This window comes from Chamaea fasciata, unplaced genomic scaffold (genome assembly GCF_029207755.1).
Source record: "Chamaea fasciata isolate MVZ Bird 193981 ecotype frontalis unplaced genomic scaffold, bChaFas1.0.hap1 SCAF_2, whole genome shotgun sequence".
Classification (NCBI taxonomy): domain Eukaryota; kingdom Metazoa; phylum Chordata; class Aves; order Passeriformes; family Sylviidae; genus Chamaea; species Chamaea fasciata.
In genome coordinates, this window is record NW_027094087.1 from 50,107,056 (window position 1) to 50,131,250 (window position 24,195).

General features: G+C 39.4%; 1 protein-coding gene across 5 annotated transcripts in view; it reads right to left on the minus strand.

Moving 5' to 3' along the window:
* Positions 1 to 20,260, minus strand: part of CCDC169 (coiled-coil domain containing 169) — a 46,885-nt gene extending 26,625 nt beyond the window's left edge. For 4 of the 5 annotated variants that reach the window (XM_066176014.1, XM_066176015.1, XM_066176012.1 and 1 more), the window contains exons 1-4: positions 20,183 to 20,260; positions 14,025 to 14,107; positions 13,437 to 13,547; positions 4,550 to 4,638 (exon numbers count right to left, since the gene is read on the minus strand). In XM_066176014.1, the coding sequence (XP_066032111.1) occupies positions 4,550 to 4,638; positions 13,437 to 13,547; positions 14,025 to 14,107; positions 20,183 to 20,259 (360 nt within the window). In that variant the 5' untranslated portion in view covers position 20,260. Of the gene's footprint in view, positions 1 to 4,549; positions 4,639 to 13,299; positions 13,341 to 13,436; positions 13,548 to 14,024; positions 14,108 to 20,182 lie in introns of all 5 variants that reach the window. The other variant, XM_066176013.1, reaches the window with a different exon arrangement.
* Between the last annotated feature and the right edge of the window lie 3,935 nt (positions 20,261 to 24,195).

Genomic DNA, 24,195 nt, shown 5'->3' on the forward strand with positions numbered 1-24,195 from the left:
CTGTTCCTTGGCATCTTAGCAAAATCACCTTGGGGTGACCAGTCAGGATTGCTCCTTTGTTCTAACCAAAATTCCCCTTGATGGCTCTTTTTAAGTAGGAAGAAGATTTCACATCTTACCAGCACATCCATTTTCAAACCACTTGCTGGGCTGGTTGAAGAGCCACATGGGACATCAAAGGTAACTCATATCAATTTGTCTAGAAAGCAGTACTTTGTGGAGAGACTGTCTCAGATGTGCAGCCATCTACCTTTTCTACAATTGGAAGGATTAACAGCAGTAGAGTCCTTTTTTTGGTTACTGGCACTGGCCAAATCTTTGCTTGCTGTGTAATGGAAATAAAACACACATCCAACGCAGGTGCTCCTCTACTTCTAACACAGGAATTTTGTTTTCATAATCCCATTGATAACTTGATGCATTATATCCAGTAGAGACATTATAGAAGTTTCTAACACAGATTTTCGCCCTCCAAGTTCAGGAAGACTGCATTACAACAAAGAGGAATTTGGGAAAACATGCCAGGAGGCCTATGTGGATGAACAAGTAGCTCCTGAACAAATTCAGCTCTAGAAGGAAGCCTAGAGAGGGTAAGAGAGGGTAGAAACAGACTGGTAGCCTGTGAGGAATACAGGGATTGTTCGAACAGTCAAGGATCAGTTTAGGAAAGCTACAGCCCTGACAGAATTAAACAGCCAGGGATGTCAAGGGCAACAAGAAAAGCTTCCATAGGTACGTTAGTGATAATAGGAAGTCTAGGGAGAATGTGTATCCTTTCTGGAGAATGGATTGAGAGCGGTTTTTAGAAGGAAGGCTCGGGGATGTTGGTAGATGAAAATCTTGACATGATCTGGCAATGTGGCTTGCAGTCCAGAAAGCCAACCGTGTCCTGGGCTGCATCAGAAGTGTGGCCAACAGGCTAAAGGAAGTGATTGCCCAGTTCTGCTCTGCTCTCTTGAGATCCCAGCTGGAGCATCCAGCTCTGGGGCTCCCAAGATAAGGATCTGAACCTGCTGCAGCAGAGAAGGACCAGATAAGGACCACAAAAATCACAGGGCTGGAGCACCTCTCCTCTGAAGACAGGCTGAGACAGTTGGGGTTGCTCAGCCTGGACAAGAGAAGGTTCTGAGGAGACCTTATAGCACCTTCCAGTACCTGAAGAGGGCCTGCAGGAGAGCTGGAGAGGGACTTTTTACAAAGGTTATGTATTGACAGGTCAAGGCGTAATGGCTTTAAACTGAAAGAGAACAGGTTAGACAGGATATTAGGAAGAAATTTTTTTTACTATGAAGGTGTTGAGGCACAGGTACAGGTTGCCCAGAGAAGTTGTGCATACCCCATCCCAAGAGGTCTACAGGGTTGGATGGGACACTCAGTAAGACAATCTAGTGTAAGGTGTCTCTGCCCATGGCAGGGGAGTTAGAACTACATAGTCTTTAATGTCCCTTCCAACCCAAACCAAATAGAATTCTAAGATTCTATCATTATTCAAGGTCAGTTTGCATCTGTTTGTTCTTGTGCTTAAATGTGTTTTAAATAACTGTTCTTCCTCCCTTATGTTTGTCCCTAGCATGTACAGACTAAAGACATGAGTGTCTTTTTTCCACATCCATTCTGCTAGGATGATTAAGCTGAACTTGAAAAAATTCTCTTTCATACAGCAGGCTGTCCTTTCATCTTAACACCCTAGTAATCCCTTTGTGCACCAGGCTGGAGCTCAGGCTTCTTATGGCTGGAGAACAGAACTGGCCTACAGTATGCAGTACTCCAAAAGCCATCTCACTGCCTTGAACAATATCAGTAATACTTCTTTACCTTTATAAATTTTAGGATTACATTTTCCTTTTGCACAGCTGCACAGTGATGGCTCACAGTCAACAAGGCATCAGCTAGAATACCCAGATACTCCTCTGCAGTTGTATCAGTTCTCAATTCATAACATAATTTCTTTACTATTTTCTAAATCCTTTGGTATACACTATCAAATTTTACTCACATTTTTAATAATCTAGTCTTCACTGTCTTTTTCTAAATCACATCCAGATCCCAATTATATTATATAATTGGTTTCAGGAGAGAGATATCACAATCTAATTCTACTTTGTGTATCAAGGTCATGCATTAAATATTAAGATTCATTCTAAACCTGGTCCTGGAAGACCTCTGACTGTACTGTCCCAGCAGACTCCTTCACTAATCACCGCTATCATGTTCCATTTGCCAGCTCTTTACTCTTTTAACAAATCTACTCATTTTCATTTTCTCCAAATTAATCAGTCACTTCCCATGTGACATGATATCTTTATCAGAGGTCACAGTGAACAAGATTACTATATTTATTATGACAACAGAACTATTGTTTCATCACAGAATGTCAACAGGTTTGCCCACCATGGGTCCTTTTAATATATCCATTATATTAATTATTAAGTATTCCAATTTAATTTTACAATTATTCCTATCTTTATCTTAAAATTGGAGAAAAAAAAAAGTGATTTTCTCCAGTGCACACAATGTGCACATATTTATTAGAACCACTTGCTATCAGATCAGTGATGTGACAAGTCAGTTCTTTCAGAATCCTAAGATATGGATTATGCATTTCCCTTATTTTAAGCATATCCAGTTCTTTGAGTTTTCCTTAGGATTTGGTTATTGTCAATTCTTCTTCCAAGCACTTGCTGACATTTGCTATTTTTTCCTTTCTCCTGCATTTTTTTTTTGTTTCTGCCTTTACTTAAAACATAAGCAATATATACATGTTTAGTTTAAAGTGAATGAATTCATAATCACTTGATCTGACAGGTTTTTTGACTGGTTTTTCTTCAATGTTCTTGTAGGTTTTAAAAATCTAAAATAGCATTCTGTCCCTTTTATCTATTATTTTCTGTGAAAATGTGCTAATTATCCATTGAGTTTTGTGCCTCATCATTATTAGCACTTGGTTTTTAGTATTTATTTACAAGTCCAGCGTACAGTACATTTTCTGTCAGTAGCCTAATAATATTATAACCAAATTCATCTATCCAACTATTATATTTATATGTATATTTGACTGGATGTATGAGATTCAGTCTGAGGTGAGGGTATTTAGATTTGAGTGTCCAAATGTGAACCGAACTCCTACTAAGAGTTACAGTGAAGACAACCAATGATGTTCACTGATTCATTCAGCTAAAGAGCTCAACTTGGTTCCATCTGAGTTGTTCTAGAGAGTACAAGGCATTCAAATGTGGCAGATGTGACACGTGGGTTACACAAGACATGTCTTTCTGGAGCAGTAACAGGCTACTGTGCACTGAAACATCTTCAAGACTTTGCTTACACAATCATTCTGCTGAAGATGCTAACCAAATAAATCTAGATACAAATCTTTTACTCAGCTAACTGTATTAATGAGACCTGTGGCTGCCTAGAGTAGGATTTAAAAGACCTAGCAAAGAGGTAGACAGCTACATGTAGAAAAGTAAATATTTGTGTCCTAATGTTTGAGACATATTGTTTCAATGTACATTTCAATATTATTTCCCAATACTATTGTGACTAAACTTTGTTTTCCAATCCATCCTCAAGATGAATTTATCCAAACAGCTGAGGAAGAAAGAATCAACAACATTATTGTCAAAGTCTCTCACATCTACTACATACCACATCTATCTCTGTTTTTCTCTTTCCTGGCAAGTGTGTATCTTTAATGCTTGTTATCCTTTCATGTTTTTGCTATCAATGCTATTACATTACTGGTCAGTCAGGTTCTTCCATTTGTTTGCTCAGGTCCCCTGTGTAAAATAAATATCTGTTTTAGATTTTTTTTCTTTTTATTTCTAACACAAGAACCTCCTTAGTCAAAATAGATTAATCCTTTCATTTCTATACTGATTACTTAACCATACCCTTAACAATCAGTTAGTTCTTCTCATGACCTTAATGCTTTGCTAGGCCTTTGTTTACCAGATTTTCCTGTTAAACACTGAAAGCAGATAACAGTTCTCCAAATATTTTCCCCTTCCCTTTCCATGGGAATTTTTAAATTTTTCTCTATTTATCATGCTAGTCTCAGATCCAGAAGGCCAGTATCCATCCATGGTTTATTTCTCAGAGAGTTTATGAATTCTTGCTGCTGGTAAAAAATTACATCTGCCTGTTTTAAGTCTCCAGTCTTTTCTAGCATCTGCAGATTATTGCAACTTTTATTCTTTTGCATAGTTTTCTGCATAAAACATTACTTATTTGGCTCCAAATTTTATTTTTAATTTTAAAAATTCTGGGTTTCATTAAGATTTCCCTGGGAATAATTTCTGTTAAAATCAAGATTTCGCAGGAGCATGGTGAAAGGCACAGTACTAGTAAAACATGTTGCAAGAGAGAATAACCCCTCCCACTGTTCAAAAGAAAAAAAAAGAGATACAGAAGAGCTGTATTTTTGAAGAGTATTTTACCCCTCATTGAACTGTTATTAACTTTAATTTGTTACAACAGGCATACTGGAGACATGAAAAGAATTGAGGGGTAGTTGAAGGGGTTTTTTTCCTAATTAAAGCAGAAGTACCTTGAATGCAGATGAAATCTTTGTCCAAATACAGAGGGCTCCTACAGTCAATTCAGGCAATGTTGGCCAATTTAAGGAGAAAAAGTAAGCTGCAGATTAAAGAGAAGATTTGGCTTAATTCCACTAGGGTCATGTGCTACTTCATTTCAGCATCAGTGTCTCTACAGAATTAAACAAGACAGAGAAGACCTCAGCAGTGTTGAACTAGGAAACTGAATTTTTTTGCCTTCTTGACCTCACCGCACATTAGAGATTATAACCGTGTGACAGCATATTTTGTACAAAACCTTTTATACCACCTACTACATATTTTGTTTTACCACAGTAAGCTCAAATACAGTAAATACAAAATTTCATGCTGCTCTCAAGATTTGTTCTATGTAAATCCACAACAACCTATTTGGTTTTTTTTACTAGATTTTCTATCATTGTTATATAAGACAGCAAGACTTGGTGTTGCATCTATTACCTAAAACAGAGCAATTTGGTATCTTCTCAGTGATTGTACTCTTCTAATTTCTTTGAGCTCTTTCACTTACAAAGTAAACTACTTTTAGATCTTTTTTTTCATTAGTCCTTTCAGAAGCACAGTCTATTTTTTGCTGCCAATGCAGCTGGTCCACTGCAGATGCCTGGGCATTCATTCAGCTCTGGAGCAAGGATGTTATCCAAATGCAAGCAAACAAACCATGCACTACACTGCTTTTGATGAGCAGGCAGACGGAAATAGGTTGGTAATGTGACTAAAAGTATACAGTTACCTCATAAATTGTAATAAACCCATGATCACAAATCTCTTGTGAAATAAGAAAGCTATAAAATGCTCAGAATTTACAGATTGGGAAGTTATGCCCAAAATCAATGTAGGACTGGAATTGTAATTACAGTTCAAGCAGAATTTAACATCTTATTGCTAATAAAGCAGTCTATGCAATGTCTTACATTCTTCACATCTGCTTTTGTCAGATAACAAGGAGGCATCTGAGCTGTTGCTGTTGTGGGTGCCCATAAAACCAAGCTGAATTGAGTTGCCTGGTTTGCTGCTGAAAGCCTTCACGGAGTCTCAATACAAAGCTTCCAAGAGGTCATCCCTCTTACAGGGCTCAACCTGGCAAGGATGCTCTACACATATTACCAGGGCAAGAGAGCCTCTTCTAACATCTTAAAAATTTAACCCAGAAATAAACTAGTTGAGTTACATTTTAGTCCTCTGCTTCCTCAGGAGTTTGCATTCTCATAGCCAGAGAATGACCTTGCCACCGTCACACTTAACTAGTGCTGGGACAATTTTTGAAGCTGGGCTGTCAATGAGTCAGAAATACAAATATTTGCACAGAGGGAGATGGAGAAAGTGAGAAAGGCTGAAACGTCATGTCTATTTCTGGAGCAAAGGCAGGATTTCAGGCACACTTCTTGAGTTTTTCTTACCAACTTGCTATTGGTTTTCTATCTCTAATATGCAACCTGTTCAAATCCCAATCCAGCTGCCTTTCTCACAGCTAATACCTGGGGAACTTGGCTAACCCAGCCTGAGAACAATTATTCCTGCATCCATGAAGCTAATTGATGACACACAGATCTGTATGGCAGTACTGAAGTTCTTGTGGAAATCTCATCACACAGATGTTCCTACTTAACTATAAGACCTCTCCAAGTCCCCAAACACTACAGAATGCAATTTCAAAACCAGACACTCAGAAACTTTAAAAGACAAAACTTCAGAGAGATTCTAGAGGTCTACTTTAGCCAGGAATGGCTGTAAGTTATCTCCCACTCCTACTTTCAAGGCAGTTACTGGGGAACTAGCAGAGTCCTTGTATATCTGAAGGTTTTAGCTGCTGTACATCAATACAAATCAAGAAGTGAGAAACAAGGGCGTATCAACTCAGCCAAATCACTGAGAGCTAGATTTGCCTTTCCTGAATCCTATGGGAGGCATGCAGAAAGAAATCTCACCAAAATGGATTCAATTCTCTATGATCATGGTTGTACAATCAGCTTAGTGCTTCATACTGTAAAACAACACAAAAGTTCACAGAAAACAGAACTTTAAACATGCAGTGACACTAACTTGTAGCAGAGTTCTTATATCACGAAAAAGCCTAAAACAAAGCAAGGACCAGTGAGAACTCAAGCGAACCAGAAGGAGCTTCCCAGCTATGCAGATTCCCCACAGAATGAAAAATTGTCAACAGAACTCCAGGATGAACCACTATGATAAGTTCTGGAAAAACTTTATAGAAATAGTTTAACTGAACCTTGAATTTTTTTCCTAAGGTAGTTTCATTACAGGTTCTTCTATTAAGCTTTATGAATAGAGGGACATTGTATGCCTGAAAAGAAGACATAAGCTGACTAAGCCATTTAACCTGAATTTAAGGTCCTTAGTTTTCAATACATCATCCATGTCAAACCACTCTGAGCAAGCTGGTATAAAAGCTAAAAAGACACACTGAGATTTTAAATGAATACTTCCTTTATATAACAGATTTTTGTGGTGCTTAGCATGATTCACTCTCAGAGCAAAGACACATTAATCTTGTGCTCAGCAATGACGAAGCCCAGAGTTTCACAAAGGGGACACCAATTCTCCAGTTCTTTTTTCCCCCACCATTTTCCTTTCACTTGACTGAAGTTACACACTTGGCTTAATATTGCAAGAAAATGAAATTATATGGAAAGATACTGCAAGTGAATTTTAAGGCCGCCCACACAAGTTGCTCTCATTCTGGATTTTTCCTTGCCCTGCTCTCAGTGGCAACAGAGTTGACAATTTCTAACAATTATTTCATAACAGACAAGGTGAGAAATCCACGGCATCATCAAGCAGGTCAAACTTGTTTTCATCAGAGCCCTGCTCATGCAGACTAATGATCCTTATGGCAATTTGCTTCCTCTTTAATTTTTCTCCACAATTTAGAACAGAAGCAATATATCTGTCAGTTGTGCTGGGGAAAAAAAGCAACACAAGAAGCCTTTTGCAACCCATTCTACTTGATGTTTTTAATTAAGGTTTTTTTAGAAAATAAGCTCCCTTCCCTCCAACACAAGGAGTTGACATTCATCAGGCGACTTAATTGAATCCTTTAACCTACCATTTTAAACCCATTAGTAGCAAAACCAAATAATATATCTTTAGTTTTAGTGAAATGGAAATTGACTTTAGATTGGTATCAAAAATTTAAAAAATCATAATCAGAAAAAATCATACCTACAAATAATTTAGCATAGCGTATTTCTCCAGGCAACATGCACCTGGATCCTGTGAAATCGTCAGGGCGGGCAGGGAAAGGCTTCCTGCGCTTGCCTAAATGCCAAGCGCCCCCTTGTGGTCAGCATCATCCTTAGATTCCAAACCGGACCCGGAGAGGAACCGCTTTAGTGCGCCGTAATAGGGCTGGGATGCTCACTCCCTAAATCGTTATCTCAGTGATCTTCACACAGTGCTCACAGGGGTTATGGGCCGACTGGGGCAGGCGAAGGTAAAACGGAGACCTCCAGCGCTGTGGTTCGGATTGACAGTACAAGGCGTTGCTGATTCAGAAATGTTTCATTTAGCATCTTCTCCTAGTAGGCCTGAAAAAGGCTGGATTCCTTAGACATTTTCTCTGGAAAACATCCCAGAATCCCCATCAATTGCTAAGGAATTCTTGAGAACTGACAGATAGGAATGTCACTTGACTCCAAGATTTTCCTGATTGTTTTCTTTGAAAGACAAAGTGTATTCTGCCTCTGGGTACACCACAAAGTGATTTGAGTGAGAGTCTCTGGTTTGAGCAAGGCCATCAGGAGGAACAACTAATGTCAACTTGACAAGGAAAAGAAAAATGGTCTCTTGGAGGTATTTGAAGTATTTATTTGAGGTCAAATGAAAGGAGTAGGAAGGGGAAGTCTGTGAGGAGGCAGGATAACAGCTCATGGCAGTCAGACCAGAGACAGAACTTTCCCCAAAATACTTCCAGGATTCATGAAAAGCTAGGATACCAGATTTTTTCTTTCCATACAGCCACTGATGGCTTAACCGAGGAAGAGCAACAAGGTTCATTTAAGGGTCACTTGCTAGGAGAATTGTCAAAATTTCCGATGCCATTAAAAGTGCTGATGTTCCCTATAGGCAGTTATCAACGCCTACTGAAATACAAAGTGCAACACTGAAAACACTGCATGTTTTCACAAACCCAAGATTCCCTTCCTGTCACATTGCAATCACGTATGTCTCCAGTGTGACACTGCCACACACTTTGCCTATAGTTTAAAACTGACAGCAAAAACCCTGAGGTGGTTGTGTGAAGCTATCAGCTCTGTGGTCACTGTCCTTATAGAAAAGCAGCTTTGCAAAGCAAGTATCTGGTCCTTAATGTTAGAATTTTCTTCTCTGTGGTGCTGGACATTATGGAAAAATGGTGATTTATCACAGAAACCCTGGTTCCTGGGCTAATCTTAACTAGAGCGTTGCTAAGGCAATGCTATCAGGAGTGTGCTCTTCTGAACTGATTTTGCAGTATGCATTTCAGTATTTGCATACTAAAGCTGCTATCTAGAGATTCATTCTTGCAGAAATGGTGAGAGAGAGAGGAATAGTTTTCTTTCTGCTTATATGGGAAATTATGCTTAGCAAAGAACATGTACTTTACTAAAATTAATTTTATGAAAAAATGCAAACAAATGAAAGCAGCATGTTTAACAGAAGCAAGTAAAATTCACATCTTGTTATACTTTAGAGAGAATGCATTCCTTCTGTAATTATTTCTGAAGTACTGTATGACATTTGTATTATTCATTGGACATAAAGGAAATTACTGACTAAACAGTTTTCACTGTTGGAACTCCCTTGTCCTTGTCACTGTTATTTTTAATCTGCCCTCAGTACACAAAAATTATTTTCTAAATCCTGGCAGTAAGAATTTCTGTGTTCAAGGTATTGGTTCAGCATTTATTGCTATGTGACATCCACATTTTTCCTAATAAAAAAAAAAAAAGGATTATCTCATATCAGTATAAGGACTTCAGAATGATAACTGTATATATAAATGGTGTAGGGGTGTTTTTAATAGAAATAAATTATTCATCAGTACAATTCTAATTCTAAAGCAAAAATAGTGCAAGCCATCTGCAACAATTACTGCAATTTTTCAACACAGAAAATCCTCTGTGCTTCCTTGTTCATCACTCCAGAATTTGCATTTGTATTCTTCTCTTTCATTCAAGTTCTTATAGCCTGCTGATTGCCAGGGTCCCTGATGACTAATCTCTTTTCTTTTTATTTTCCCTGTAGTACTTGATATCAAGAAAATATTTTATGCTACCTATGTCTAAATTGGTTAAATTACTCTACAGACATGTTTTTCTCCCTCTTTTCAGTATAGTAGGACCTTAAAAGACTAGCTTGAGTGAGCTAAATCTCTTTAGTATCTTCGAGATAACTCCATTAAATACAGCAAAAATTGTTTAGTAAATGAGGAACTGTTAGAGATCCTTCTAATAACTCTAATAATTATAATTCTAAGTTTCTTGGGAACACAGATTATAAATACTTGAAAACAATATTTAATTTTCTAAATATGTTGCTCAAAACAAAATCTACTGTCTACTGCTGCTACGTTCTAGAAATTGCATCATCTTGCTGAAAGAACTACTTCTCCATCTTTCCACAGAACTTCACACAATCACAGAATCAACCTTTTTGGGATAATCAAGTCCAATCATTAACCCAGCAGTGCCAAGTCCACCACTAATCCATGTTACCAAGTGCCACAATATGTGTCTTTCAAATACCTGCAGGGATGGTGACTTAACCACTTCCCAGGGCAGCCTTTTCCATTGCTTGACAACCCTTTCAGAGAAGAAACCTTTCCTATGCAATACACTTAGGAAGTATAATTTCATATAGGAATATATTTCCTATTCATATGCAAGTTGAAAGCTGAATATCACAGTATACTTTTGATTTTACAGGCACACACACGATGCTTTATATACCCACTCTCAGCATTTTTACTTTGAGCAAATGTATATTGATGACTGGCTGAAAACTCTTTGTTTTTCTACCACTCACATCTGCTCTTTATCCTCATCTCTGAAGAAGCTAAATATTCTCCCCTAATCCCCTGAACAATTCCCAAAAACCCTAAAAGAATTTGAACAAACTTAATTGCTTGAACACCATGAAAAATTAACTGTGTATTTTAACCAATGTTTTGTCTTCTAAAATTATATATATATAAAAAGAAAAGCAGCTCTTCACTGTCCAAGAGTATCTGTAGATAAACACTGACTTTTCTGATGGCTTCAGTTAAAGAAAAAACACAAAAAACCCCAAACCCAAAAAACAGTAAAGCCCACATAATACCTCAATATTTTTCTGCTCTTTTCATCTCCAAAAAAATCAAAACAAGGAAAAAATGAAACATTTCATTAAATCCTTAAAGCACTTTTCGTTCCTTTACCAAACAGGAGTATTTATTAACTCCAAGATGGAAGAAAAAAGGAAGGACTTGGCATAGCATAGCACATGGGCTCCAGACTTTCCCAGGCTTCACTAAGTGAGCCCAGGACTCTTCAAGCTCTCTTCTAGACTCCTTCTGGCAGTATGAACCTTTCAGCTGGGCTGGCATTCTTCCTTTTATGGGAACAGTAACCAAACCTCTCAGAACCACGGCTCTTCAGTGAGGAGGCAATGCAGTATTTAGCAGGGATTAAAAATGTACAGGATTGGTGGGAAAGGAGATTATCTCACTGGTAAATGCCTCCTGGACTGCCTGGCAAGATGTAATTGGATTGGTTAGGAGAGTACTGGCAACTGGACTGAAATAAATACTAGTGATGCTGTAACTATGCACGCCAGTCTGTGCTTTACAGGCTGACAGGAATAACATTGTCCAAAGCAGACTCTGCTGTAAATTTTCTAGATCAGGGTTCTGTCTTCAAGACTTTTCTTTGAACATAATCCCAATTGTATCTTCAGATGAACTCAGTGAAACAGGAAAGTGGGAATGGGGAAGATTTTGTTCTCTTTTTAATTGGCTGTTAAAGAAAAAAATCTTGCCTACCTACAAAACACCATGGTCTCTAGGACAACACTAAAACTGGCAAAAATGTTGACTATTTGAAAGCCATGGATCACATCAGAAAAAGCAGTTAATTATTCACATCCTGCTTACAGCAAATAAGCATCCTTCCCACTAACAGAGCATGCAGCCTCTAGGGTCACTAAACTACCATTAATCTTCAGAATCTGAAGCACCAAAAAAAGTCAGATGTAAGTAAGTATACTTCTGTAAGTATAAGCAACAGGAATAAAAATCAAAACAGCCCTGCTTCGTAATGTTCATTGTCCCTGCTTGTGTTACAAAGGCATTATCACATCTTTATCTACCATCCCTATTTATAAAAGTGGCTAAGAAGCAGAAAAAGTTGTCAAATATTTCAGCAGATGACAGGCTAAGGAAAAAGAAATAGCAGTTCTGAATCTACAATGATCTTTTACTTCATTTACTGCCTTAGAAGACAAAATACTACTTGGGCTTTTTCCTTGGCATTTTCTTCTCAAGATTGCAGAAAAAAAAATTTATGCTGTGTTGAAATAAAGGACATAAAGTATGAGTGCATTAAGGAATACAATAAAATAAAAAAAAAAAAACCAGATACTTCCTTCAGTGATGCAAAAAATTACTGTAAAATGGGGAGTTTTCCTGTGACTATACTATGCAAAATGTTACGGCAACTATTCATCTAGGTTATCACAGCTGACACAAAACTGGGATTATTGAATGATACAACAGAGGATTGTGTTGCCATGCAGAGGGGCCTCAAGAAGCAGCAGAAATAGGCAGAGAGGAACATTGTGGAGTGGAACTGCAGTCCTGTCCCTGGGGGAGAAATAATCCTAGGCACCAGTATGTGCTGGGCTGACTGGCTGGGAAGCAGCCTGGGAGACACTGACTTTGGGGTCCTGGTGAACAAGGTGACTCTTGCTGCAAGGGTGGCCTGTGGCTGCCTGGGCTGCATTAGGAAGATGTTGCCAGCAGGCCAAGGGAGGTCATCTGACCCTTATCCTTAGCATCTGTGAGATGTATCTGCAGTGCTGGGTCCAATTCTTGACACTTCAGTACAAAAATGATATGGACTTCGTGGAGCAAGTCCAACACGGGGCTATGAAGATGATTAAGAGACCAGAGCACCAGACAGATGAGGAAAGGCTTAGAGGTCTGCAACTGTTCAGCCTGGGGAAGAGAAGGCCCAGGGGTTCTTATCAATGTGTACAAATATGTGATGGCAAGAAATGTAGAGGGAGCCAGGCTCTTCTCAACAGTGCCCAGTGACAGAACAAGAAGACTGAAACTGCTGGAATTCCATTTGGTCACAACTGAAGACATTTTTTTACTGTGAGAGTCGTCAAAGACTAAATGATTCCATGAGGTTTAATGTTTTTAATTTATTCATACATCTAGCCCAGCTATTCCATCTCACATGCCTTACTGCAGATTCAATTATAAAACGTTCATTCAGGTAAAAAAATCACTGCGTAACTCTTCCCACCATTCAGGTTTTATGTACTTCCTGATTCAGGATTTTACTCTATACTTTATAAGCAATTGCATATATGAAACAATAAAAACATAAGCAGAACTGATTGTTTTGGCTTCCAGACCAGGCTTCTGCAATCTTTTGTCATGATAAAACAAAGACTATACAAGTTTTCCAACTAAACTGTGATTTGTTGTTAAGCCAACTAAACGTCACGTACTTACCACAGGCATTTTATCAAAGGTGTGAACAATGGACAGTTTATCTACAAATAAGCAGAAAATTGTGACCTGTTGATATAATTTCAACATATCTAACCCCCACTAATTCTATTGAAAAAGTTATGAATATCCATTTCTACCTGCTGGATTTCCATGAATAAGCTCCACCTTATCTCGAAGCATATTAATTTGCCTTTCCAGCTGTTTGTTCAATTCTACTTGTGTCTCATATCTGGTTTTCCATTCATTATCTTAAAAAAAACAAATACACATCAGTATCTTAAAAAACAAATACAGAATTATTATATTTCCCCAATTAGTTCATGTCATTTTAAGCAAAAGCATTTTTTAAAACTGTTCCTTGTAACTAACTGGGACTGACAAAGTCTTCACTTAGTAATCCTCATAATAAGCATCTTTGCATATAAAAGAGCTTGAAAATATAAATCAAGGAAAATTTTCACTAGGCTTACTGTGGTCAGAATATTAACCAACTCTGTGAACTCATATTATTCATAGTTTCATTAATAATTAACAAAAAAACCCTAGCGTGGTCACATGTAGCATTTCTTAATTTTACATGTGAGGCACCACAGTTATATTAGTCATGTTTGAAAAGTGAAAATTTGAATTTCTATATAACAATGTGAACCCTTGTAGGGCCTTCCCAAAAGAATTATTTTTCTGTGTTTCCTAATCAATTAGCAAGACTGTTGTAATTCACTTACCTTCATTTTCAACATTACTAAGACTTTTTTCCAGCTCTGTTACAGTGTGTCTCAGTTCGAATATTGAGCTTTCAAGCATCTGCCTGTGGTATTAAGAGAAGTCAGTAAATTGCTACAATAGCCAATAAATGGCTCTTGTACTAGTCCTATTATTGAAATTAGAAAAAATTAAGATCAAATATATTTTCAGAGGAAGTATCTATTGGTCATTCCTATGTAGTTACATTATCTTGTCCATTCTTAAATGTATTTTTCTCTATGGTTACTACAGTACCTTTAAAACTATGAAGCATTTCTACTTGGTGAATAAAATTACTTCCACAAAAACCCAAGACAGACATTTCCTAAAATATAATAATTTTCTAGCCGACTACCAGAATTAAAAAAAAAATGTAGAGGGAACATTGACCCCAATTTTTCCTCCAAAAGAAGATGCCCAGTAAGTATGTCCTTTAAAACAGGAATATGCATGAGAGATGTGCTATTTAAAATTCTGAATTAATTCTTCATTTTGACTTACTATGCAGTGATTAATAGTCATTTCCTAAATTGCACCCATATCAAAACCAATCAAAACAAACAATGTGTTATGACTATCAGAAAAGAAAGTGAGCAATTAAAGTAAGATGAATGTTAAAAAAAAATACAGGACCTCAAGGCACCATTTTATAAGGAAATATATTTAAGCCCGTTGATTAATCCTGTATACTGGTCAGCCAGAAAGCTGAAAGGTACCATGAAAACCAGTCTCTTTCTGCCTGGGAAGGTATGACCAAAAGCAGAAGGTAGCAGGGGACTTTGACAAGAGCACAACCCACCTGGCATGCTTCAGACAAGGTGCAGGGTGACTCTCATCCTTCAAAGGGACAGATGGTAGTTTGGTGTCTTACAATGAACCCCATGATCTTGATCACATCAAGAGGACATTACTGATAAGTTATTGACTATATTCGTGCTTACAGCCTGGTTCTTTGAGGGGGATGTCTATGGAGAAATGCTCCTGCCTGTGAGGTCTCAGGAAGTCAGACCACACCGGCACAGGTGCAAGCAAAAAACACAATGCACAAAAATGCAGAGGCAGTTGGTGGTTTTGTCCTTTAAAGTTAAGTTTGGAAGGCCAGCCTTTCAAAAAAACAGTCAATAGTTCTTGGGTACCTCAATTTTTCAGTGCCCAAATTGAGATATTCCAAAAGAATGGAGAACACAAACTCTACAAAGAAGGCCCTTTGGGAAATGCTTTACAATGCCAGTATGATTACTGGTGTCTTTGAAACCTTAGCCTAGTTCATTAAAACATGCAAGAGAGAAAATTATTAGCCTGTAATATTTGGGGGGGGGAGAGACATTTAAAGGAGAGGTTTCATTGTCAACATGGATATTCATTTTCTGAACATGTCCATGAGAAATGTTCTTCAAGAAGTAATTATCTAACCTCTGAAAAACCAAAGCTCTGATGACAGATTGATTACTGAGACATTGCATCACCTCTTGCACTCCTTGTGCTCACATTCAGTTGGTGACAATTCTTTTTCATAGCTTGAAACAACAGATTTCAACGGCAAGCTGCAGAAGCAAACCAACTGGTCATAAGGAGTTGAATAGGTAAGCTTGGAATAAGGAGGGCTGAAGAGCTGAAATCGCAAAGAAATACAAAGAAGAGTAATCTAAGGTAAACCAATTTTGTTTCCAGTGAAAGAGACACGCTGGAGAACAGTAGGACAGACTTCTTGAATGGCAAGGAGAGGTGGGACCATCCCTGCTCCATTGCTCTTTTTGTCTTCACCAACATTATATTAGACAGGGGGCACACTGGCAAAAAATAATGATAGCACTGCTAACTTGCTGGAGAAAAAAAGGACAAGGTGAAAGTCAGCCAAAGATAGCCTTGAAACATGACTCAAAAAGCTTTAGATGTAGGAAAATCAAAGGAAATCTGATTGCTGCTGCCTGTTTTCCCCCACTCCAAATAAAAGAGGCAGTTGGCTAGGAAGAAGAAAGACAAAATCTTCCCACATTGCTGCTATCATTTCAACACAAATAGATAAGGTTTCTGCAAAGCAGGTTTCTATCAACCTCTCAGAGCTTGGAAAAGAGGAAATTAAGATGTCAGTGAGTGCTAAAATAGGATTTTTTAAGAGGAAATAACACTGAAAATTAGAAACAGTCAAAGCTGTAACCAGAGCTGAGCTGTATAAAAATGAAATTGTTTTTGTTTTCAAAGAAATCTTAACTAAGTGCTCAGATGCAGAGGGAAAACACAGGAAGAATGAGTTCTTAAAATCCAGTGTTTCTAGTTTTCAATTTCTGTTACCATCCCAAGACTATATAAAAATTTATTAAGATTTTATTATTCTTTCTGCACCACTAACAAAACTGGAAGCCAAATTCCAATTATATTTTGTTCTGATGAATATATGCACAGAAATGGTAAATTGTCAGGTGTCACACTGTAATTGCTACATTGGCAGAAAGTCTTTTTTTCTGTGTGGCAACAGAAACCAGGTTGGTTTTTGTTTTTGGTTTTTTTTTTTTTTTAAGTATAATAGTTATCAAACATTTAATACACCAGTAGCACCCAGAATTCATCAAGTGGGTGAAACTATATATGCACTATTTTTGGCAGTGCATATTCAGTAAAATGCAATCCCTGCCCTGACAGAGAAGAGCTGTAGAAATAAACCACTTTGAGCGGCTTGGTAAGTGTTACTGGGATTTAATGTATCGGAGTATTTTGCATTTCTGGAGTTATTTCTAAATGTGATAGGAAAGAAGGTCATGGCATGTATCTGTTAGTTGAATTTAATGCAGCTGTGTATAACTGCCTACCTGCCCAGAGACTTGTCTGTGCTTAGAGGGACTGCACTGCACTGCACTTCTTACATGCAACCTAATTATGTGTTAAACATAATTAGACAATTCAAGGCCTATAAATCTTCTCCATTTCAATGGACAATTTACAGTCATCACAGAAGAAAGCCTGTAAATCCTGAAACCTCACATTTAAGTCATCATGAGAACCTAACCACATCTTTGCATGCTAAGCATTACAAAAAAGCTCTTGAGAAGAAAATGAGAAGTGTGCAGTTCAGATAAGAAGGTTCTGATTAAAACTACAAAAGAGAAAAACCCGCTAAATTTCTTCTTAAGGCTGTCTACAAGTTTTATTTTACTTGACAATGGCAGCCACTTAGGATGAAAACAATTTTCCTGCACGTTTTGCTACTCAGGTTTGGACATCTGGAACACGTATCAGGCAAAAGGCTGCCTGAAGCAATTTTCTATAGTGAAGAGAGAAACTCAGGAGAAAAGTCAGGAGAAGCTCAGGGGAAGTCATCAGCTCTAGGGCATCAGCTCTATAATATGGCATATCTTTACTGAGTCCTGTAGAAGATAAAATGCACAGATGCCTTCAGAATCTATGAAGAAAGCAGAAACAATATTGCACAGTGCAGGGACACCACATGGAAGAGCACACTCAGTATTGAAAGCTACAGACTCCTGACACTTGCAGTCAGTAGTGTGCTGGGAAAAATGCTGCAGCTTTCCTGTTAAGGAAAGCCACAAGAAATGAAATCTCACAAGCTGAAGCAACATACAGTTCCATCAACATTACTAAGCAGCTGACATGCATAAATATGTCTTTAAGACCTCTTTGTCTAATAAGTATACCACAGTGATATATATGCATTCTCTCTCTCTCTCCCTCTCTCCCAGAAACATTTGCCATGACATTTCCCAATCAAAACGTGTGCTGAATCTTGATCACAACCATACAGAGCCAGATTTGAGCTGACTTTCATTACAGTCAGAAAAAATTTTGAAAGATTTCACAGCACTACATCTACAATCATCGAGAATCAGTAGGCACATTAGGAACAGACCCCTTACAGACATGAATGATTCAATTTACTCTGTGAAGTAAAAAATCTCTTCTTCATGACTGCTAAATAAGAGTGGTAGGTGGGCTGTTAGCAAACTGCCTAATTGGCACAATAATCAGATATGCCAGTAAAAAGAAGACAAGGGTGAGATGGCAGTGAAGGAATGCAGACATCCATCTGCAAGCCACTCATCCTCAGCTTGCTTTCTACCCAAGGGAGAGAAAGAAACTGGCACCTCCTAGGGTGTGAGTCATCTCACACTAGAACTGCCAGGCAAAGTAGGTCAGATGAATCACACCTTCAAAAAGCTTTTCTGTATCCATTGACTATACACACCACTGGTTCAGATGGAGACGTCTAACGAGCCTGGTCATTGGCAATTAAGCTGAATAAAAAACTCCTGGGAAATAGACAATAATAATACTGTCTATTTGCACACAAAGAAAAGTCGTACAACCCACCCGGAGCTGAAAGTCTCTTACTGTCATGCCATCACCATAAAGGTTTTTATTAAATATACATTTTGCTTTTATGCCATCACCATAAAGGTTTTTATTAAATATATATTTTGCTTTTAAGTAAGCCACCACAACTCAACTTTTTACCTGATCACCATTAATATCAGGATCATGTGTCAGGTAAAAGAACTGGTGCATGCAGAGGATAACTCATCTATTTACCCTGAGAAAATACTAAGTCAGGAGATTTATCAAAGGCCATTTGCGTGTACATTGGTGCAAGTATGTCCAAGATACTTTTTGTGCCATTTTGAATACATAGGGTGCCATTTTGACTCTGTCAGTATTGGGTTTTCCCTTTCCATTTATGAATGAACGTTTTATAAAGTCCACAACTGCAGGACGAGTCTGAAGAAGTCTGCAGTTCAGACACTGAAAGAAACATTGTTCAGGCAAAAAAAACCCAGTGTGCATAGAATGCTTGAAAATAGTATGTAAATGTAAATATTAAGAGTCTTAATTAAGGCAGCACAGGAGCTTCTGACCTTTCCTGTTTTCACTTATTAACACTTAAAAGGCAACCATGTTGTTTAACATGGGGAAAAACATGTAGCTTCCTAAGCAAACTGGGGAAAAAACAGTATCACCAGACATGAGCATCAACAATTATCACAGCACTGAAACAACTGCTGCTTTAGCAAGGAGACTGACTTCTAACAGGAGCAAGTCCTCATCCCTGCAAACTGCATGCAGACATGATACCTTACCTAGAGGTCTCAGAGATATTTACTGACACTAAAGATGGGTGAAATCCAGCTTTCCACTTTTACTCAACATTGTGGAAAAGAAGTGTGCATAAAGAGTGTCACATGGTCCATTTTATTTGTCTGCCCACAGCGAGGCATGCGCCCATGTAAAAGTCTTCTCTGTTTTTCCCCCAAAGTGGCTTCTCAGCCCAGTGTACTGTGCTTCCCTTGGACACATCTAATTCTCTCCATAGTAGGAACTATGGGACTATGTTTCAGATTCGTGATGAAAACTGTGTTGCTGGCACAGTGATGTTTTGGTTATGGTCGAGCATTGCTTACACTGGGTCAAGGCCTTTTCCGCTCCTCACCCCAGGAGTGAGGCCCAGGGGTGCACAAGGATTTGGGAGGGGACATGGCCGGGACAGCTGATCCCACTGACCAAAGGGATATCCCATACCATATCATGCCGTATTCAGAAATAAAAACTAGGGTGTTGGGGCTTGCTGGGGCTGCTTTGACTGGTGAAAGGCACTGTCCCGCTGGTGGTGAGTACCTGGACGTTTTTGCATCAGTTGCTTTTCTTGGGTTTGTTTCCTTTTTGTTGTTGTTGTTCCTTTTTAGTTATTAAACTGTCTCAACCCGACAAATTCATCTCTTTCACCCTTCCTTCCTCCTCCCCCCATCCCACTGGGAGGAGAGGGAGCGAGCGGCTGCCTGGTGTTGAGCTGCCTGCTGCGGTTAACCACGTCAGCCGGCCCTATCTTCTTTTACGGCTGACATTATTTATTCCGCTTCTTCGGGCTTCTCGCGCCACTAGCATCCCTTGGGCCAGCCCTTCCCGGTGCCCAGCAGAGCCAGCGGCGCTCCCGGCACAGCCGGGCCGCGCTGAGGGGCTCCGGCCACACCGTGGGCCCAGCCCGCTCCCCTGGCCCGCGCTGCCAGCCACCATTTTGCCGCAGGGAGGCGGCGGGAGCCCCGCACGGGCGGTGCCGCTGAGCCGCTCCCGGTGCCGCCGCCGTGCCCGGCCTCGCCGCCGTGCCCGGCCTCGCCGCAGCCCCCGCGGGACTCACTGCTTCCGCCTCTCCCGGCCCAGCTCCAGCGCCAAGCGCTCCGGCTCTGCCGCCCGCCGGCCGCCGCCTTCCCCCATTGCCGCCGCCGGCGCCCGCCCCGCTCGCAGCCGCCGCGTCGCCGGCGTTGCGCGGGGTGACGACTGCGAGCGGCCGGCGGAGCCCGAGGGAGCGGCGCGCTTGACATCGCTGTGACTCCTCAATGAGCCAGTACAGCTCCTGAAACATCGAAAACTTACGTAGGGGAAAATGTTTAATGTTCGCAGTTTCTGCTGGTTGGTGATCTCAAATGGCTTACCAGCTGCACCAGACTAGATGCAAGGGACAGAGTGAAACTGGGAGTAATTAGTGCGCTCTTATATCAACTCACCATTACGCAAGACTTAACACTCACTAGAGGAACTATCTGTTCACTTTCCCAGGAAGGGGGTGGACTTTGATTTTCCTTTACTGATATATTATGCAAAAGGGTATGGTTTTCTCAGTTCAAGTAATTCTGTTGCACGAGTAGCAAGCCAAATGCCACGGCCCTAGCACTTGCTGGGTAACAGAGGCATTGCTCTAAAAGTTTAAAACATGGGTTATGTATTACCGTTACTTTAACGGGAATTGCCATCCACAAATCAGTCCTGAAATGCTGTGAACTGTAATTCTAAAGTGGTAGTGTGTCACGTCGGAATTGCCCAATCTACTGCCTCACCGATACTGCAAGAGCAGGGCACTAATTCAGCAGGATCTAATGACTGGGAGTAGAACAGTAGGATGGTGAGTGGGAAGCTTGATTCTAAGACGAAAAAGTAATTATAATTTCACTTGTCTGATATTTATTAGAGCAGGAAGTGATTTTTGAGTCTCAAGTTATAACTGATGCTATCAGCTAATCAGTGAATTATCATCTTTGGAATTCAGAATTTTCTGATACAATTTAATCAAGAAACAAATGTAGAGGAGTGCTGCACTGTAACTGCATTTAAATTTAGCTGCTCATTCTGCCTTCATGTTTTACTGAATGGTACCTTTTTAAGATTCATACTGAAAACACATTTCATAACAAACCAGTAATTTAAGTAATGACTTGGACCTAGGTTAGCATTCATAACTCACTAAGTGTACTGAATATTAACAGCAAAGGTTTTCATCAGTAACCATTTTTCTTGTTACCAGTTTTTATGAACAACTGCTTCAAGATTAATGTAACCACCCTGATGAATTGTTCTCAATGGGTGGGCACATTCAGAAAGCTCAGAAAGAGCCTTGGAATCACAGGAAGTCTGAGAATAGAAGGCACAGGGGAACTGAGGGCTGCATCCCCGCCCACAGTATACTCTTTCTGCCCCAGTAGACTTTAATTTGACCTCCTCTCCAGGATACTTTCAGGTCCCAAGGATTACTAGTTGTCTTAACCAGGTAAGCTCTCAGGAAGCAGGTCACTGTGCACATAAGGATGAGCTCAGACCACACTGGCTGGGCTGGCACAGCACAGCAGGTCTAACTGAGTGCTTCGCCTGATAACTTGGGAACTGGAGTGAGAGAAAAACAAATGTGTCTTGTGGACTAAGGTCTTGTGTGTGTAAAACTTCAGAACACCAATATTTTTAACAATCACAGCAGTAACATAGTGACACTTGCAACACATAAGAATTTTCCTCCATTTCTTTATTCCAAATAAATTGGTTAAAATTAGGTATATGGATACTTCTAAAGGCATTATCATTGTTTTAAGGCTTTTAATGGCATGAGATCAAAAATTTTAGTGAGAACTGATAGGAAATTTGATCACAACACAATGTTTTGAAAACAAATTTTATACTTAAATATGTATTTATGATATGTGAAGGCATTAAACACTTAAGTTACTTAAAAGCAAGGTAAACCAGTTGCTGAAGGCATAAATTAATTTTTACAAAGAAGTTATTTCTGTAGTTCCAGTAACTATGGCATGATGAATGGCTGTGTCGGCAAGGGGAAACTTGTGGACGTGGTATATTTTGACTTTACCAAGGACTTCGATGTAGTCTCCCACAGTACTTTTATAGCCAAATTGCTGAGTTCTGGATTGGATAACTGGGTCATAAGGCTGCTGGAAAATTGGCTGGGCCATCAGGCTTGAAGTGTGGTGATCAGCAGTATGACTGCTTGACTCTGGGATCAATACCTTAGCCAATACCGTTAATTCCTGATTGATAACCTGGAAGACTGAGCACCAGCTCAGCAAATTTGATGACCATGGTAAGTCGAGAGGAGCAGTTAGTCTGTAGGAGGAAAAGAGTGACCATTCACAGGTGGTTGTACAGCCTGAAGAAATCTAATGAAATTCAACAAAAATAAAGTGCAAAGCCCAGTATCTGGCATGAGTAAAAACCCATGGATCAATACAGGCTGGAGCAGTATCTAGAATGCAATGTTGTAGAAGACACAGGCTCCCTGGTGAAGAAGCTGCCATGAGCCAGCAACAGCTTATGGCAAACAAGACTGACAGGCTCCTGGGCTGCCATAGCAAGGGCATGGCCAGGAGCCTGAGGGAGATGGTTCCTCCACTCTGTTCAGCACATGCTGAAGTACTTAGCTTTTTACTCCCAAACAAGTACCAAGGCCTGCATTAGGTCAGGAACTTGCCTTTGTTCAGGCTGGAGAAGGCATAAGGAAAGCTTAGTGCTGTAATCAGCTATGTAATATTAAAGTCTAAGGAGGATGGAAAAGCCAAAATTTCCTCGTTTCCTCCAGAGTGCATGGTGGAAGGATATGCAATAGAATGCACTTGCATATAAAAATGTTTGGTTTAGTATAAGGAGAAATATTGAGCAGAGTCAAGTTGGGCTGTCCAGAGGTTGCTGAGAGGGGCTGTGAAATCTCCATCCTTGGAGATAATCACAATGTGAGCAGAATTGAGGCAGAGTACTGTGCTCCAGGCTGGACCTGTTTTGAGCAGGAGGTGGATTACAGATTATGGGGTCCCTTCCAACCCTCACCTTTCTATTGTAAACTGGTCAGCATGTTGTTTGTAATGGAAGGTAGGTTTACCAATTCTTTTTAAAGGATTATGGATTTATTCAGGGAATATAAAAAATAGGCTATTCCAAGTCAGTTTTAAACCAGTATTAAACAAACCAATCAAATGACCCTTGGAATCTAGAGGAATCCATTCAAATATAGGGCTTTAGATTTGGGATAAGAACCATGGTTTATATCCACAAAATGATGAACATGCCAGAGCTGGCAGTAGCTTAGAATGACTTGGAGATCATTTAAAGTAATCCTCTCAAGGCAAGATTTGAGACCAATTATGCATTAGAAAAGACTTTGAATATATTTGGAAATAAGAATGCCTTAGGAAATCAGGTAGTAGTTCATGCACTACATAGCTTAGTAAAACTTCTAGGACTGCCCTGTATCAAAAGATGTTCGGTGTTCAAAGAAAGAAAACCAAGCTGTGGATAGGAAGACAGGAGGTTTGGGGATCTTAATATATATGGTAGAAGGGAGAAAAAAGCCTATAGAGTTGCTACTCTGGCCCCAAGAAGTGTCAGGTGAAGCAAGGTAAGTTCAACAGCACTATACTATGAGCTGGGAAAATTAACTAAACTTTGGAACAATGTAAAAGGGAAGATCATGGATATATCAGATTACAAACTGTAAAATGGGGTAGGCATCACTCAAAAAATAGTTTTAATCCATTTTGAGAGACTGGATACACATGAAGAGAATGTCAACAGCAGGTTGAGCAGGACACCACTACTTGCTTGATACTGACAGCATTTAATGTTGTTTTTCCTCAGTCTGCTCCAATGTGCTCTTTTGAAGACTGTAACACTTTGATTGTTTTAACATAACTTTTTGTTTTGATGGTTTATAGATGAAATGAAAGAGTATGAACTATATGCAAAACCTGAAAATGGGAGGGAGAAAGAAGATACAAATACCCATATCCCTATTGTAAATACAGCTCACAGCAACAAAAATGCTTTTGCTAATGTGAAGTCTTTAGCAGTCTTTAACTGGTTACACAGGCTGGCATG